The sequence below is a fragment of the Lynx rufus genome, unplaced genomic scaffold, assembly GCF_022079265.1.
Source record: "Lynx rufus isolate CCGP_SWC_20201006 ecotype Redwood Valley unplaced genomic scaffold, mLynRuf1.p SCAF_6, whole genome shotgun sequence".
Classification (NCBI taxonomy): Eukaryota; Metazoa; Chordata; class Mammalia; order Carnivora; family Felidae; genus Lynx; species Lynx rufus.
Genome location: NW_025814878.1, coordinates 82,952,935 through 82,972,500, shown reverse-complemented (window position 1 = coordinate 82,972,500; position 19,566 = coordinate 82,952,935). Strand labels below are relative to the sequence as shown.

The 19,566-nt window shown below is 35.0% G+C and overlaps 1 protein-coding gene and 1 pseudogene across 1 annotated transcript in view; one reads left to right on the top strand and one right to left on the bottom strand.

Annotated features, from left to right (window-relative positions):
* Window positions 1-19,566, top strand: part of COL19A1 (collagen type XIX alpha 1 chain) — a 346,749-nt gene that overhangs the window by 63,731 nt on the left and 263,452 nt on the right. The window contains exons 8-10 of the mRNA XM_047102603.1: window positions 5,377-5,502; window positions 6,598-6,660; window positions 15,010-15,063. Of these exons, the coding sequence (XP_046958559.1) occupies window positions 5,377-5,502; window positions 6,598-6,660; window positions 15,010-15,063 (243 nt within the window). The remainder of the gene's footprint in view (window positions 1-5,376; window positions 5,503-6,597; window positions 6,661-15,009; window positions 15,064-19,566) is intronic.
* On the bottom strand, window positions 4,366-5,201 carry LOC124528368 (ER membrane protein complex subunit 4-like; annotated as a pseudogene).

Below are 19,566 nucleotides of genomic sequence, written 5' to 3'. Positions count from 1 at the left end.
TGAGTTCGAGCCCCGCGTCGGGCTCTGGGCTGATGGCTCGGAGCCTGGAGCCTGTTTCCGATTCTGTGTCTCCCTCTCTCTCTGCCCCTCCCCCGTTCATGCTCTGTCTCTCTCTGTCCCAAAAATAAATAAACGTTGAAAAAAAAAATTTTTTTAAAAAAAAATAAAATATGTTCTAATGGTAACATCATCATTTTCCAGTTGCAGGAATTTTAAATCTGTAATCATATGTTACTCTTTCTCACTTTCCTCTTCTAGTTTGTTATCCATCTTGGATAGTTTTCCTTTGTGATAGATTTTTCATCTACCTTTTCCCTTTTATTGACATGGTCTGCCTTTATCTCCTGACTGGATTTTTGCATTATCGTGTCAACTGCCTTTCCAGTCTCTACACCATTTTATTTCAAGATAACCAGAATAAGTCTCTGAATCACTGCTTTGTATATGCATTTATTTTCTCTCAATAAACATTTGTTATTCAAAAACACTGATCTTCTAGACATTGTGCTAAAGAACAAGGCTATAACAGTCATGAATAAGGCACATTCACTGCCTGCTGTTCATCTCTTTCCCCAAACCTTTGGTCACTCCCTGTTGGCAACAGAATATAAACTCGGTTACTCAGCCTCTCATTCTTAATATTCCCAACCTAACTGTGCAACTGTTAATTTCTTGTACCAATATTCCATTCCAAAAAAAAAAAATACTGAATTCAGCACTTTCTGTAGTTCTCATTATAGTGATCAGGTGCATTATCTTATGTTATTAGATACAGTTGCATTTGTTTTTATTTAATCAACTCCATTTTAAGCTCATTGAGGGGAGTTACACTTTCATGCTCCACTTTTTTTTTTTAATTTTTTAAAATGTTTATTTTTGACAGAGAGAGAGAGAGACGGAGTGCAAATGGGTAAAGGGCAGAGAGAAAGAGGGCGACACAGAATCCGAAACAGGCTCTAGGCTCTGAGCTGTCAGCACAGAGCCTGACATGGGGCTCGAACTCAGGAACCATGAGATCATGAGCTGAGCCAAAGTCGGACCCTTAACTGACTGAACCACCAGGTGCCCCTCATGCTATGCTTTTCTATTCCTAGAGCTTTGTTTCTAGAAGACAGTCAAAACACTTTCTTAAGTTGTTGACTTATCAACTATTAAAGCAGGTAGATGGGACAAAAAGTGTTTAACAGGGATTAATTTTAAAAAGTCTTACAGAGAGAACATATGAAAAGTAAAAGTAAAAGGTGAAATGTTTTTCTTTGTATCTTAGACTTTTCAGAACTTCTATACTTACATCCAAAATTGTATGAAAATTTTATCAATAACTTAGTAATTCAAAAATATTTTTAACTTCTGTCTCTCACTGTGAATAGTAGAATAATAATGTGGCTGATTTAAAACATTATCTAAGTCTTTGAAAATTACTTGTTTTACTTATGTAACTTGGTTTTATAAAGCATATCTCCAAACCAGTTTATGGCTCTCATTCCAAGTAAAATGAAAGCCAGCCAAATATCATTCTATAAATATCTAAAAAGATAATTTATAATGCCAATCTACAGACCTGAAATACTGAGACTTCCTGGAGCCACATATGTAAATTTTGAAGGTGTTTAATTCTCTGAAAGCTTATTTTTTAAATTAATTATTCCTTTAGGATGTAAGAGCTTTTAAAATAATAATTTTTCCTGTTTAAAAAGTAGCATAAAATTTTTTTGATATATCTAAATACTGAATCTTGGGGTACTTGAGTGGTTCAGTCAGTTAAGTGTCCAACTCTTGATTTCAGCTCAGGTCATGATCTCATGATGGGTTGTAAGATCAAGCCCCATGGTGGGCTCTGCACTGACAGCATGGAGCCTCTTTGGGATTCTCTCTCTGCCCCTGCCCTGCTCTCTTTCTTTCTCTCACTCTTTCTGAAATAAATTAACATAAGAAAGAAAAAGAAAGAAAGAAAGAAAGAAAGAAAGAAAGAAAGAAAGAAAGAAAGAAAGGAAGGAAAGAGAGAGAGAAAGAAAGAAACAGAAAAAGAAAGTTGTATTCTTGACTAGTTTTTACTCTGTGTCATCACATAATAGATATTTTCAATACAAATTATGAGAAAACTGTTTAAGGAAGTATAGGTGATAGATTTAGTGGAGTGGTTTGATTATTAAAAACAATGATGTAACTTAATACATTATGGTAAAAAAGTTAATCACATCTTAAAAATGTTACTTTGGAGTTAAATTGTGGAAAAGAAGGTAGGAATTCATCTCCAACTGTAAGAAAAAAATAACAAAAACCTGCCTATTTTCCTGATGATAATTATTTGAAGGGACATCACCATTCTGTTAATGAGTAACAGAAAATAGAAACATGCTACATTTTACAAATGGGAAGATAAATAATTATATAAAAGCTATTTAAGTGCATCTGTTATAATTCTGACACCAACTTTTTTTTTTGAAAAATGTATTGAATTCAGAAAGTTTTAATGTGCTTGCTTAAAAATTTAATTTTATCTTGGAATTTCAAATCAGACATGTTTTTTGTTATTAATAGTTTATAGCATATTTCAAGGGTAAAATTTATTCAAGATAATTTGTAAATATACTTCTTTGCTTCTATTAATTAGATTTTCTGTTTCTGTCAAGTTTCATGACTACAGACATAGGCAGAAGGAGGAAATTAGCAACATTTGTTGAAAATAAATGTGAAATGTGATTAAAATTTGTAGGGCCAATTAAGTAAATATGTGTCCAATCAAAACCAGAAGTTTTACAAAGAGTCCTTACTTGTACATTTTCATGTTCTCTTTAGGCACTCTTTGGAGAGCGTGAACAGTTTTATAGTGAAGCCTGAGACATACTTTTCAAGTCACTTAAATCCCCAATTTAATGTAGTAAATCAGTTATCCAGAGCAAAATTATGAATTCGAATTGGGTTGTGGTCATCTGAGTGGGAACCAGTAGAGCTGGACCTGACTGGCAAATCATATCAAATCATATGAGAGAAATGAACTATTCTGGTGATAATCATGTTTCATTCTAATGTGACTTGAAACTTGTGGACTTGGAAACTAATCAAGGTAACAAAAGAGCCAATTATTAAATCTGGAGAGGGTAAAGGTGATGGAACTAGTGGTGGACAAGGGAACCTAATCCCAGTGTTTCTGGGTGCTATTTTTCTTACAGTTTTTGTTGTTTTCACAGGCAGTGGAATGCTACCCATTTTTTTCAAAATAATTTTGTGTCTTAAAAATTATGTATGTTTGTCATAGAAAACTTGGAAACTACAGCCAAATTTAAAGAAGGAAGTAGATATCAACCTTGGTCTCACCACAGTAAATAACCACTGACCATCCTTTACTACTTTTTTATCCTGACAATATTTTTCCAAGCATATATAATTTGTAATATGTAAAGTAATGTGTGAGCCCTTTCCCCTAAATTGGAAATTCAGAGTTATGAAACTGCAAGCATAAAATTACAAATTCACAGTTACAAACCCTGAGGAGGAGCCTGAAATTATGAAATAATTATTATGAAACTATTAATTATTAATTTAATAATTATTAATAATAATTAATCACTGGTAAGTGATGGGATAGGAGAGGATACATTTATCCTCCCATCTGGATTTATTTTTTGAGAGAAAAAGTCATTTCTCTGTAACTGAATTTCACTTCATGTTATCCCACATGTTCTGAACCCACTGATAAAGTATAAATTTTGCCACTCGTCTGTTATAGTGTAGACTTTTTAATAACTTTAAAGGACAATGGAGTAGAATAAGATACACTTTAATTAAATATATAGCATCTTGGAGTGTAAAAAGTATTTTTTTATTTGCTCTTTGTGTCTGTTTTGTTTTTCTTTTCATCATGTGTAATCTGAATCTAGCATTAGTTTCTCACATCTTCCAAAGTGTTTCCAACAGAATTTTTATGTCCCAGTTTATGTTAAATAGAAGTGAAATATTAAGGAGAATAGATTTAAGGGAAACTTGTGCCCCTTTTTTTTTAAGCATTGTTCTCAACCACGCAATTTATTGAAAGGAGCTGCTGCTGTGGGTCTTGATTTAGCAGCAGGCGTTCTTTTGTTTCATTAAAGTTACAGTTTCATTTGTTGTTTTGCTCTGTCCTGGAACCATAAATACAGTTTTCTACATTATTTTCAGTCAAGGGTTATGGTGTAGTTTGTGTTCATAGTGATACATACTTGTCTTTCTGGGGTTTGCCTCCTCACCATGGGGAGCAGGGAGCTTTGGGCTCTTCCCAGCTTGAATGATGATGTTAAGATTTTGTATGCCGAGGGGGAGCCTCTGGGCATAAAGAGGTTGTACATGAGATCCCAGGATGTAGGACCAGGTAGTTCTTTCTCAGGTTCACAGAAGCAGTTCTCCACCACTGAACCCCATCCTCTCTGGGGGCTCAATGAGGGCTAACCAATCTGATGCATGTGTGGGCAATAGTCCCATTGACTGGCACTAATAAACAGTCCATGCCAAACCCGTGAGGTTTCTGAGAATACACCAAATCCTACAGAAACTTCTGGTTTGAACTTTCTAGCATCTTGAAAGTGGCTGAAATGGCCATAAGTGCCTGAATAGGCCCCCCAAGCCACCATCACACCACTGTAGTAGGGAAGATGGAGACAGTATTGCCTGCCATATACATAATGAAGAGGTTCATGGGAATCTGCTTGAAGGGACCCAAGGCAATGTTCCAGTAGCGCTTCTCCGCTAGAATCCCGTCTGTCTCTTGCATGCTGGTTTCAGGCAGGCACTTGCTTGTCCAAACAACTGTCAGGGTACAGTGAGTCTCCCTGGCTACTGCCCTGGTCACTTTGGCTCCTGCTGCCTCCTCCAGGCCTGCTCGGCTCAATGGCCCACTTGAAGCGCCGACCTCGGTTAGCCACCAGGCCCTCAGGGTCATCATGGCAATGGCTGCCTACCAAAGCTACCAAGCTCCTTATGCCTTTACATTCATCTTATAGGAGTAAATGATGTTCTAAAAGTTCAAGTCACTTGCTTTTATTTTAAATTTTGTTCCACAAAAACGTATACAGATGTAATGTGTATAACTATTCTATGGTAACAATGCAGTTATTGTAAATATTTGATATTTCTGTACTTATAAAGTCATTTATAATAGCTTTAGAATTCCTCATCAAAACAAATTTTAGCGCATTTCTAACATGTTGTAGTGTAATAAAACACATGGGAGGCCTAGTGACAGAGCAAAGACATTATCAACTTTCATATACCTGTATCAACTTTTGGCTAATTAGAAGGTGGGTCTTTCAGGCAACTCCAGTCATCCCTAGTTTGGTGGGAGCCAGTATTTGGGATGCTAGAATGTTGGGAATTAACTCTATTCATTTTTCTGGATTTTAGTGTCCAGATGATGATGGCTTTGGAAGCACTGCATCATCACTGTTACCCGCTCATGCCAGTAAACTGTCTGCCTATCTTCCAGCAAAGGAGGGACTTCAAGACCGGTGCCAGTGCATTCCAAACAAGGTTTGCTAGTTTTAATCTATGCCCACTGAGAAGCCACTGCACAAAGTGAGCCATCCCCTTGAATGTGGCCCCAGTGCACAGAATGTATCTTGACCTCTAGTGCTAGTTGAATCAAAAGCATAAGCCATTCAGTCGCTGGGATGGATTATGAGAAGGTAATTGGAGAAAGGATTTCATGCATTGTTTTCTGGCTAGTTCTGAAGCCATAGACTTTCCAGGCTATGAATGAGAATGGATAGAAAGGTAAGGGGAGGGCCCACCTGTACAATAGACAAGTATTGAGTACTTAGCATGTGCCAGGAGTAAGCTTCAGTTTTGGGAATTCACAGTTGAAACAGTGCCTGCTCTTCCACACGTACACAAAAATACCCTATATGGTATTTCTTTGTTGTGTGGAGGCTGTTTGTCCAGTATCTCCAAATATCCAGCCAGCCATCTCCTTTTGCCATAAATTGCGTAGAGAATTTATAGAGAATATCACTCAAAGAAGTTGCTTCTCTGGTACCACTACAGTCCCCTGGTCAGGAAGAGTGGGTCCGTGGACCGACATAAACTTCTTTTGTGAATAGTAATGGCAGTCAAGAGGCTATGCTAAAAGTAGGCTGAGTGATTTCTTGATGGTTTTCCTCTATACCCTTACCTGGGAAAGGAAAGAGGTTCCTAGAGCAGAATGTCCCCTGGCACTGTCACTTCTTACTTCCCCTTAGAGGCTTAACACATCCTGCTACCCCTTTGCTCTTGGTTGGAGGAGGGGGTATACGGGTGAGGTAAAGTTTAGAGGAAATTTACATTTCTTGTAGCGACCAACACTGTATCATAGGCTTCATGAGAAAGGCAGGTGCAGGGCCATAGGGGAGCATCATGTGTTCAAGGTCCTGGAAAGTCTCATGGAGGAGATGATGTCAAATGGTGTTTGGAAGATGGAGAGTAATGAGCCTCCTGAACAAGGGAAGGGCATTCCAGCAGAGGGACCGCCATCAGCTCAGAGGAGAGTAAAGCTTTATCCTACTGTTGTCACCTTCATATTTACAAATTATTAGTCTTTGGCTCAATGTGACAGAATGTTTGATAACACAGAAATTCACTTTTGCTCAGGGAGAAGCAGGTTTTCCAGGAACTCCAGGCTCACCTGGTCAGAAAGGGGATAAAGGAGACCCGGTAAGATACCACAAAACACTGTCAGAATGAAAGTGGATTGGTTCAAAAGTGATTTAAAAATGTGTCCACATCATATCTCTATGTCCCATACAAATGCACGTTTCTGTTAAAGGCTATTAAGGACTATATTTAAATGCTGATCACTGAAATGAGAAAGACTATATCAGCATCCAAGTCTACTTTTGAGTTCCTATTGGAACTAAAATTTTAAAAGATATAGAGACCCAAATCTTTGTTATCTATAAACTATAAGCAAAATTGTGAAGTAAGAACATTTATATTTTGGTATTTAGCATTCTGTTCACCGAATACTTGATGAACTCTTATTTCACTTGTGTGTTGATGGGTCCCCACTGAAGATTCTTTTTTAGCTTCTTATTCATTTATTTGTGTATTTTACTTTTATATAAAATTATACCCTCTTCAACCATTTCACAGAGCATGAGCAGGGGAAGGGCAGAGTGAGAGAGAGAGAGAGAGAGAGAGAGAGAGGCAGAATCTGAAGCAGGCTCCAGGCTCTCAGTTGTCAACACCAGAGCCTGGCGTGGGGCTCAAACCATGGACTGCAAGATCATGACCTGAGTCAAAGTTGGATGCTTAACTGACTGAGCCACCCAGGTGCCCTGAAAAATGCCATTTTGATAGGGATTGCACTGTACTGTAGATGGCTTTGTGTAGTATAGATATTTGAACAATATTGATTCTTCTAATCCATGAGCATAGAATATCTTTCCATTTGTATTTTCTTCAATTTCTTTTATTAATGTCTTATAGTTTTCAATATACATGTCTTTCACTTCCTTGGTTAATTTATTCCTAGGTATTTTATTCTTTTGGATGCAATTATAATTAAGATTTTTTAAGATTTTTCTTTCTCATAGTTCACTATTAGTGTATAGAAACACCACAGATTTTTGTATCTTGATTTTGTACTCTGCAACTTTACTGAATTTGTTAATTAGTTCTAACAGTCTTTTGATGGAGTCTTTAGGGTTTTCTATATATGCAATCATGTCATTTGTAAGTTGTGACAGTTTCACTTATTCCTTTCCAATTTGGATGCCTTTTCTTTCTTTTTCTTGCCTAATTGTTTTGGCTAGGACTTCCAATACTATGTTGAATAGTAGTAGTGGAATTAGGCACCCTTGTCTTGTTTCTGATCTTAAAGGAAAAGTTTTCAGCTTTTCACCATTGAGTATGATGTTAGTTGTGGGCTTGTCATATATGGCCATTATTATGTTGAGGTACTTTCCCTCTATCGTCACTTTCTTAAGAATTTTTATCATATATGGATGTTAAATTTTGTCAAATACTTTTTCTGCGTCTACTGAGATGATGATATGATTTTTATCCTTAAATTTGTTAATACAGTGTATCATATTGACTAATTTATGGATGTTGAACCATCCTTGCATGCCTGTAATAAATCCCACTTGATCATGGTATATGATACTTTTAATATATTGTTGAATTCTGTTTGCTTATATTTTGTGAGAATTTTTACACCTATATTCATCAGGGGTATTAGCTTGTAATTTTATTTATTTGTGGCATATTTGTCTAATTTTGATATCATGGTAATGCTGGCCACATAAAACAGATTTGAAAGAGTTCTCTTATTCTGCGTTTTGGAAGAGTTTGAGAAGGATTGGTACTAATTCTTCTTTGAATGTTTGGTAGAATTCACCAGTGAAACTGTCTGGTCCTGCAGATTTGTTTACTAGGAGATTTTTGATTAATGATTCAGTCTCCCTATTAGTAATCAGTCTGCTCATTTTTTGTTTATCATGGTTCAGTCTTGGTAAGATATATGTTTCTAGAAATTTATACATTTCTTCTACGTTGTCCAATTTGTTGACATATCATTTTGTAGTAGTCTCATGATCCCTTATGTTTCTGTGGTATCAGTTGTAACTTCTTTTTCAATTCTGATTTTATTTGTGTCCTTTGTGTATTTATTGTGTATTTATCTATTTATTTGATGAATATACTTAAGGGTTGTCAATTTTGTTTCTCTTTCAAAGAATGAGCTCTTAGTTTCATTGGTCTCTATTATCTTTTTAGTCTCTATTTCATTTATTTCTGCTGTACTCTTTGTTATTTACTTCCTTCTACTAACTTTGGGCTTTGATTGTTTTTTTCCTAGTTCCTTGAGGTGTAAAGTTAAGTTGCTTATTTGAGACTTTTTGTGTTGCTTGTGGTAGGCATTTATCACAATGAACTTCCCTCCTGGAATTGCCTTTGCTGTATCTCAGAAATTTTGGTATGCTATATTTACATTTTCATTTGTCTCAAGATATTTTTTATCTCTCTTTTTATTTTTTCTTTGATCCATTGATTACTCAGTAGCATGTTGTTTAATATCCACATATTTGTGAATTTTTCAGTTTCTTTTTCATTTAATTAATTTCTAGTTGCACACCTCTGTGGTTACAAGAGATGCTTGAAATGATTTCAGTTTCTTAAATTTAAGATTTGTTTTTGTGGCCTAACGTTTGATCTGTCTTGAAAAGTGTTCCATGTGCACTTGAAAAGAATGTGTATTTTGTTACTTTTGCATGGAATGTTCTGATCCTGGTGTATAATGCTTTCACTTTATTGTTGAGTTCATTTTGTTAATATTTTGTTGAGGATACTTGCATCTATGTTTATCAGGGATATTCATTTATAATTTACTTTTCTCGTGACTTGTTTCTCTTGTCTGCTGAGGAGTCCCACTTAAGATTCTTCCTTAGCTTCCTACCCTTTTCTTAAACAGCTCATCTTTGTTGAACTAATTCTAAGCAGTATCCCGTGTTTAGAGATATGCCTTTCCCTTCTCCCTGCTGTATCAAAACTTAAGTGTTCTCTTTTCCACTTTTTAATATCATCCCATTTTGTTAGATACCTAAATAAATTAATTTGTGCTAGGCTTAGGAGTTGATTATGTTTTTGTTATCTTTCCAAGGTGAAACATTTAAATTCCATTCATGCCGTAACTTGGAAGTCCATGGTTCTAAATTAACAAAATAATCTAAGTGGGCTCCTTATTTTAAAGGGTAGGAGACTGATGTCTGAGCAATGACTGATCCTTCAGACTTGCACAGCAAACTTCAACAAAGACAATCATAGGCATTTGACTCCTAAAGTAAGTTCTGCCCATTGTGGCTTGCATAGCAACTTTAGGAACCTTAGTAGCTGTTCAAAAGGGAATTTTGAAGTAGGATGGAGCATATAGTTTTGCCCTTTAAATCAAATTACTTGGGATAACTTTGCTGAATGCCACTAAACAATATCTAGTTCTATCAAACTGAACATATGAATCATTATAGCAATAGCTAGTATTTATTGAATACTTACTATGTGCCAGACACTGAGAAGAGTGATTTACATATCTTTTCTTTTTGATCCTTAAAACTCTTCATGTTAAGTGTTGGTATTACTATTTTATAGAAGGCAAAACTGAAGTTTAAGGAGGTTAAATTATTGACCAAGGCCACGTGGTCAAGCTGGGATCTGAACCCCTAGACCTGTCAAATCCAGTGTCCTTCTCTTAATCAGTTTGCATTTTGAAGGTTGCTCTATATTTAAAAGCTCTTCAGTATTATTTGTGTTCTTTGATCATGGTACTTCCACTTGTAATACTCATTTTAATCCTTTTAACTTCATAAAGAAAGGCAACCCAATATTTTTATCCTCATTTTGCAACTGAGAAAACCATGCATGGGTAGAATGGTGTGCTCAAGGTAACATAATTAAGAGGACTCATAGAGTAGAGAGATCTGAATTAATCCCAACTCTTCTTAGGTTAGCAGTGTGAGCTTGGCCAAGCCACCCAGTCTCTTCATGTTTCATTTCCCTCATCTGTAAAGGAGGGTGTATAATCTATCAGTTCTATCTACATTGTAAGGTTGACACAAAGTACTTTGAAAATGCATATATGGCTTACTTGTTGGTTGATTGTGATGTGATGCACATTACCATTTTTTAACTTGACTTTCTTATTCTTTGACTTACCAATTCTATCAATTTAAGATTACTGGCATAGGAAGAAATTTCACATGTCAGTTTTAGAAAGGATAAAATACTTTAAAAATATCCTTGCCCCTGTTAAAAAATATTACATAAATATTAATAAAATCATTAAGTCACCTTTCAATGATTTTTTTTAAAAGATTAAGTGCTGAGTCTCTCTTGTTAGAGCATATATCTTTTAAAGACTCATTCTTTCTCCTTACTCTTTAGTCATAAATAGATGTCTCCTTTAATATGTAAATATTCATTTTTCTTTTATTCATTAATTTATCAGCAACTATTTTTTGAGTTCCTATTATTATAACAAAAAGTATACTAAGTTCTGGAGCTATAGCAGTAGTGAGAAAGCATAGGCTTACTCTCACTGAGTTTATAATCTAGTGTTGATTTGTTTAAGGAGTCTTTCCTCCCTCTGTAGGAAAGAAAACCAGTAGAAAAGAACTAGGAAGGAATTAGTAAAAATGATAATTAGCAAATTTATTTTATTCCAAATATATACAATATACAAGAAATGTATCTTAGGGTTACAATGTGTTATGTAACTTCCCACTTAAGGTATGTTTTTAAAATACTAACATTGGTTTTAGTGTCCAGACTACATGGAACTCATAATTGCAGGTGATTTTAGTAGCAAGGTAAAAACAGCTGGGATAAAATAAATTGATGATTTACAAAACAAGACAAATAATTGATTGGTATACTTCCTTTATTTTTTCAGTACAAGCACCAGCATTTGATTAAACCAGCATAGTACTTGCTATGTAATTATGACTTCAGATGACTGTGGCCATGAATGTGTCCCACTTTCCTGGCACTCGTAATAAACATAGATGTATTATTTCATTTTAAGGAGTTGATGATGAGTCTGTTCCTGTTCTTATACTGTGTGATCCTGCAACTTTAATGTGAAATAAATAAAGATGACTTTCCTCTGTGTTTAAGTCTGGTATGTAATTTTCATTATTAGACTAGGTGCACAAAATAATGCCTGCAGAGCTTGAAGATTGAAAGTCATTTGCTCTAAGGCATATTGAATAGTTAATTTTGTGAAATGATCAGAAGTGCAGTGTTACTAAGGGAACTAGATGTTCTCAAGGTTTTCCTTTTGGTTTCAAGACTGACAAAGGATATTTAGGACAGTATATTAGAAGGCTTACCTCTTTGGAACCTGAACCACTTGAGAGTGAATCCTGTCCCCCTCTTACTTACTTTAAAAATGATACTTAATAATACCTAGTCAATGCTTTATTGTGAAGAAGTAATACAATAAAATGTATATAAAATATTGAGTGCTAGAAACTGTCACATAATAGGAACTGAAAAAATATGTTTCTTCTGCTTTTCTATCCACAGTATAATCTTCACATGTTGAAGGAGAGATGGAGATAATCCTTTTGAGTTCAGTTTCTTATGTGACTTGACCAAAAACAAAATAATCTTCATTTGTAAAATAATCCCGTAGAATTTGCAATTGATTAAATATTTTAGTATATAAAAATCTCAGATAGTTATTGTGTGCTACTTGTAGTAAATATTAATAATTTATTGATAGTTCATTTCTTAAAAAGATCACTTAATGATATAAGTATTTCATTCAAATCTGTGTCTTCTGTTCCCAATATTATTTCACAATGAATAATCCTGTCAGGAAATCCTTTCCTACCTGGGTCAAAATCCACCTGTGGCTTCCTTTCTCCCTCAAGGTGAACACTGAAGCTCTTGCCTTGGCTACAAGGCTTTGCATAATGTGTAGAGCTCTCCCTATCCCTACCTCTCCACTCCCTATATTGTCTCCTACCGTTTCCCCTGTTCACTCCTGCTCCAGGGCCTTTACATCAGGTTACATATACCTGGGGTTTCTTTAGATATCCATCTAGCTCTCTCCTTCAAACCATTTAGGTTCTTGCTCAGAAATCACTTTAAAATAAAAAGCCTCTTCTGATATCTTTATATAAAAAGCATCCCTTCATTCCACCTCTATATTCTTTCTTAGCATTTTTAGTGTCACTTGACTTGTTAAAATTATGTCTCTATTTATTTCCTCCACTAGAATAGAAGTTTTGTGAGCAACATACATAGAACAGCACCTAATAGGAGTTGAATGAATAAATGAGCATCACACCTGAAAGTCTAAATCATCAAGTCAGCTCTTCCTAGAACCTATAAATTCAGGTGCCCCAATTGCCTAGGGTACTTTGCCAAGCGCAAAGAGTCAGTTTACAGAGAAAGAACTAGATATGCTAAATCATAAAGGACAGTTACATTTTTCACTATTGTTTGTTCTACTACACTTTTTCTTTTAAAACACAAGTTAGTGACCTGATTAGTTTTAGCTTCATACTGCCAATTAGTAATGAAGAATCAGAAATATTTGGAAAAAAATGTTTGGGCTTAATTTAATGTTTATCTTTACTTGCCTATATTCTCGTCCATTCTTCATTAATATGATTTACTGCCTTGTTTTTTCTTTTTGTAAAAATGATGACCCTCTCTCATGGAGTAAGATGGTTTGAAATTCAACTGCTGCTTGTATTTGAACACTTAGATGTGATCAGTATTCTGTATCAGGGCACCTAATCAAATTGTGTCATCTGTTCAAGAGTAAACTCTGGGTTTCATTATTTGAAATAACAATTACTACTTTTCTTTCATTCAAACTCGATTATTATAATGTTCTTAATTTTTTAATTCCCTTTTTCTTAGCAAATGTAGTTAGCAACCTAATTATGTAGCAACCACATTACTTTCTCAGTTCTTTAAAACTCTGGCTAATACCCTCACCCACTTCAAAGTTGAAATGCCCTCAGAGTTTTATAAAATAGCAGCTCAATTTCAGTGTCCCTGAACCTAAGGGAGAGTATGATCTGAGTTCTATTTGAGGAATAATTTTCCAGTTTATTTTTGAATTGTTATCTTCCACATATTGAGTTAATTTCCCAAAAAGTATAGGCTTTATTAAAAGATTACCTTGCTGACATACTTCTAGAGGAAATCAAAACAGTTTAAAATGGTACAAGTTAACTTACTTGACTCTATAGTCAGAAACTTTGGTACTGATTCCTTTCTATTCGGGAAAAAAATATGTATTTTTTTCAATCTGACTTTATTCATATGCTCATACTATAGCCACACCACACCAATAAAAAATAATTGTCTCAAAATATGTTCACAGTTTTTTGAAAGAAAAAAATTGCTTAGTAGCAACCTCTCAGAGGTGGGATTTAATATCGACCTTTGACTTTCTATGTCAATATAAGAAATAAATAATATTTCTTTAACCTTTCTAATCTAATATTGAATATATTTGATTTATTTTATTTTGTATCAATTTTTGTATCTATTTTCATATCAGTTTTATCCAACCTGATATAATCTCATCTAATGTCTAGAAACTTGAAGTTAAAATTTGCCTGTGTGCCTAAAATCTGAAATTAACATACTATATCAGTATAACATGGTGTTATTTGTTCATGAAATTCCGATATATTTCTTAATTTCTACCACACATTGGTGATAGAGAAACTCATCCAAAAAGTTTATATTATTTTTCACCATTTCAAGCATATTTATTAGACTGAATTTGTGGTAGAGCCATTAAGGCAGATATAGGTAACATATCAGCTTCATTGAGATTATTTTTTCCAGTTTAGATGGAAGAGCAGGGAAGCTAACAATTGGATTGGCCCAGCTGTGAGATTTTTCCCAGAGGATATAATGGAAATTCAGGCACATTAATGAAACATATATGGGTACCTTCGAGTCTAATCTTTCACGACTAGGGTGGCTGGGTAGCTCAGTCAGTTAAGCAGCCAACTCTTGATTTTGGCTCAGGTCATGATCTCATGTTTCATGAGTTTGAGCCCATGTCGGGCTCTGCACTGACAGCACAAGAGCCTGCTTGGGATTCTCTGTCTCCCTCTCTCTCTGCCCCTCCCATGCCCACGCTCTCTCTCCCTCAAAAATAGATAAATAAAACATTTAAAATTTCGTGACTTATTTGAATTGAAAGCATGAAGAATTAGTTAAGATGAAAGCAATAGAATCATTCCTAATCTTTATAAGTATAAAAGAAATGACAAAGTTGAATTATATGTATTTGTGTAGAGAATGTCTAGTTTTAGTTTTTACTAGCCCTTTGATATTTATTACTTTCTAACATTTTGATAATTTATTGTCAAAAGTATAGGTTAATGACTTGTAGACAATATGAGGAATGAACTCAGGGAACAAACTTTGGTGCAAGGAAAAGCAACTTATCTGTGCAATGGTAGATTCTCTTTACATTAGCAATTAATATACCTTTAAAAAAACCTAATGAGCATTTCTTTATTTTAGGGTTCAGGTGGTATTAAAGGTGAATTTGGTGCTCCTGGAATTCCTGGGGAAAAGGTATGTTTAAGTTTTGTGCCTGTTTTATTTTTTTTAATTGTTATTATATTTTTAAATTTAAATCCAAGTTAATTAACATATAGTGTAATAATGATTTCAAGAATAGAATTTAGTGATTCATCACTTATATATAACACCTAGTGCTCCTCCCAATGAGTGCCCTCCTTAATGCCCATCACCCATTTAGCCCGTCCCCCCCTCTACACCCACCAGCAACCCTCAGTTAGTTCTCTATATTTAAGTCACTTATGCTTTGTCTCCCTCTCTGTTTTTATCTTATTTTTGCTTCCCTTCCCTTGTGTTCATCTGTTTTGTTTCTTAAATTCCACATATGAGTGAAATCATATAGTATTTCTCTTTCTCTGACTGACTTATTTCAGTTAGCATAACACACTCTAGTTCCATCCATGTTGTTGCAAATGGCAAGATTTAATTTTTTTTGATCACTGAGTAATATTCTATTGTATCTATGTACCACATCTTTATCCATTCACCAGTCAGTGGACATTTGGGCTCTTTCCATACTTTGTCTATTGTTGATAGTGTGGCTGTTTTAAAAGGTTGTACCAGATAGGAAGAGAAAATATACAGAATAAGTCTGATTGTTAAGAGGTCAGCAAACTATGGCCCTGTAGCGGGCTGCCAAAAACTCCCAGTGTATGATTTTGTAATTAATGTCATGGTGGAACACAACTACACTCATTTGTTTTCATATTGTCTTAGGCTGCTTTTATGCCACGTGGCAGTGGTAGGTAAGTGTGGCAGAGATCAGATGGCCTACAAAGTCTAAAATATTTACTATCTGGTCCTTTGGAGAAAAAACTTGCTGACCCCTGCTCTGGAACATTTCCCATTATTACAAGAGCCCCAAAGCTTCTTAGTTTCATTATTTTATGTTATGCTATAGTATCTTTTCATACATATTTCACTGTAGACATAAATTAAACATCTAAAAATATAGTACCACACGAGATGTTATAAATAAAAATACAAGAGATATGTCGATCCATCAATAAAATGCTATAAATATAGTATTTATCTCCTAAAATGGTTGATTTTTCACATTGTCTTTTTTAGTACTGTAAAGATAATTCTGCATGATGAGTTTACTCACAAGAGGTTAGCGTGGCCATTCAGCATCTTATTTAAGTTCAATTTTGTTTTATACATTTTTTATTTGAGTATAATTGGCATGCAGTGTTACATTAGTTTCAGGTGTACAACATAGTGATTGAACAGTTCTATAGGTTATGCTGTGCTCACTGCAAGTGTAGCCACCGTCTGTCACCGTACAACGTTATTGCAGTACCACTGACTATTCCCCCATGCTGTGCCTTTTATTCCTGTGACTTATTCATTCTGTATATTTGTTCAGTTTTTATAGAAACTTTGAAATTGTTATATTTGTAAATTAAACTGCAATTAGTTTGTCTTATTTTTCATGATTTCTGAGTGTGTGTGTAGGCATATACACACATAACTTAAACTGCTTAATTATTAAAGTGTCACATGTTGATGCTAAGAAAATGTTCTTCTTCAGTACACTAAGTTTAGGATAGGTTTATGTAGCTGTTTTAGCTGCACTAATTATCAAGTGAGTCCATTGTGCCTCATTATCCAGAAGGCCTTGACCCTGTGGTTATTAACATACAGTTGTCACAGGAGTACCTGAAGCTGAAGTGGTGGGAAGGTTCAGAAATTGTCAGATAGTTTTTGAGTCCTTCTTAATTGTGTCTGAGAGCTGACTGCTTCATTGCTCTGCTTTTTCATTTTAGAAATTATTCAGCCCCATGTGCAATTTTCCTTACTCTTCCTGTAGTGGTATAAATATTAGACTCAGTAAAATCTTTGTGGAATGATACCTTGCCACAATCTAATATTTATTTGGGATGCTATCCTCTTTTTTTTTTTTATTAAAAAATTTTGTTTTAATGCTTATTTATTTTTTGAGAGAGAGATAGAGTGACAGGGTGCAAGCAGGGGAGGAGCAGAGAGAATGGGAGACGCAGAATCCAGAGCAGGCTCCAGGCTCCAAGCTGTCAGCACAGAGCCCGACACGGGGCTTGAACTCATGGCCTGAAAGATCATGACCTAAGATGAAGTTGAACGCTTAACTGACTGAGCCACCCAGGCACCCCCACTGCGATTCTCTTTTTAACTAAGCTTACTGATGACATTAATTGCAGACTCTTCAGAAGTAAACATTTATTCAAAAGTCTAATTCCTTCAAAATGCTTTTTCCTCTACAGAATACGACTCAGTCACCTATCTCCTAAGGAGATTGCCCCTAGTCAAAATTTGCTTTATACACTTATTCCACCATAATAATAATCAGATTTTTTGGATTTCAGATCATTGAGATTTTTTTAATTACTTTGAATATAGGAACTTTGTTTAAGCCAAGTGCAGAATCACTGGAGTACTTGGACTATAAAATAGATTATAGATCATTGGACATCTTTACAATGGGAAGTAAAGTTGATATAATTTTATACAGTAAATTATGGGGAAGCAGGATAACATTCTCCTGGAATACTTTAGAGTAGAATTTGCTAAGATTTGTTTAAAATACCATTAGTTTCATTACTCCAAAGTGACATCTCTTGGATCCTATTGGTGAAAACCAGGTGTAAATTGCTACTGATTGTGGAGGAGGCTCTCAGCTCCTAAAAGGTGCTGTCAACAGACTGAATTCAGTACAAGAACTAGATAAAGTAATGAACAGGCTCAAATCAGTCAAAATAATATCAATCAAGGGCCATGACAGTAAGAAAGAAACAGGCTGGAATGTTAAATATGCAAGCTAAGCAATTCTCTGCAATACATAATTTCTTAGAAAAGAGAGGACATTTTTGGCAGAGTGAAGGAACTGGAGCAAGATGTAGTGTTGCAGAGACAAACACTACTCAGAACTAAAGATTTTGCTTATTTTCCTAGAAGCTCAAATTTATAGAAAGAATTTAATGTGATGATCTGCACTACAATGAAAGTAAAACTTCAATGAATATAAAGACATATACGAGCTACTAATTAACTGGTTGAGCCTAGTAATTCTGGGAAATGGAAGCCTCAGCCCTTGGAGTCCATTTGGTTGAAATGGTGATGCACTCAGTCTCACAAAATCAGTGAGCTTCAGTGTCTATGTGAAGACACTGTCTCCAGGGAACTTAAAAGCTAATGTGAAAAATGGAAAAGAAGTGTCATATGTATATACATATATGTATATATATATATATATATAATATTAGTCAGCCATAATAAAGAATGGAATCTTGCCATTTGCAACAACATGGATAGATCTAGAGAATATAAAGCTAAGCAAAAGAAGTCAGAGAAAGATGAATACCATATGATTTCACTCATATGCACAATTTAAGAAGCAAAATAAATGAACAAAGAAAAAAAGAGACAACACAAAAAATGGACTCTTAACTATAGAGAACAAACAGATGGTTACAAGAGGGGAGGTGGTGGTGGGATTAGAGAAATAGATGAAGGGAGAGTACACATCATGATGAGCAGTGAGTTATATATAGAATTGTTGAATCACTATATTTTATACCTGAAACTAATATAACACTGTATGTTAACCATATTGGAATTAAAATGAAAAACTTAATAAAAAAAGTAATGTGATTAAAGGGAAGCTGTATCTAAAGAAGCTGTGTTCTAAAACCAATGCAGATTGTCCTAGCAAATACTCTTTGTTTCTACAAGCAGTTTTCTTTGGGTCTAGTTTATTTGAGTTGCTCTTAGAGCCTCACAGACAGAATTCATGCAGCTTCCAATGGCGTTAAACATGGTATCAGACTACACTTAGCTATTGGATCCTGGTTTCATGAATCTTCAGAGACTCTCCTCAGTGACTAATACCAGTATCCATAGAATCACGACTCTTTGACCATAGCCTGTCCTCAAGATCAGAGTCACTGGTGGTACCAGGTCTGCTTCTATCTTGTCACTTAATTCACCTGTTAAAGGGATGCAACATTCTTAAGTGAAGAAATGTCACCTGAAGAGTGTTTTTCTCGCTTCCATAATCCGCAGGTTACTATTTATTTAAGATAACTCTAATGATGGGCGCCTGGGTGGCTCAGTCAGTTAAGCATCTGACCTTGGCTCAGGTCATGATCTCATGGTTCATGAGTTTGAGCCCCGCGTCAGGCTCTGTGCTGACAGCTCAGAGCCTGGAGCCTGCTTCAGATTCTGTGGCTCCCTCTCTCTCTGCCCTTGCCCTGCTTGTGCTCTGTCTCTCCTTCTCTCAAAAAATAAATAAATATTAATTTTAAAAAAAAATTAAAAATAAAATAACTAATGAATATGTACAGAATAAACATGACAACAAAGCTACTATGTTATCTAATGGCATGGCTAGTAAGTTTTAAATATTGACTCCAGTAAGGATATGTCAATTTTTCTTACTTTTTAAAACTTAAAAGTTTTAAAGTTATAGTTGTGAAGATGAGCACTTATATTTGAGGTAAAAATACTTCCATTGTTGTA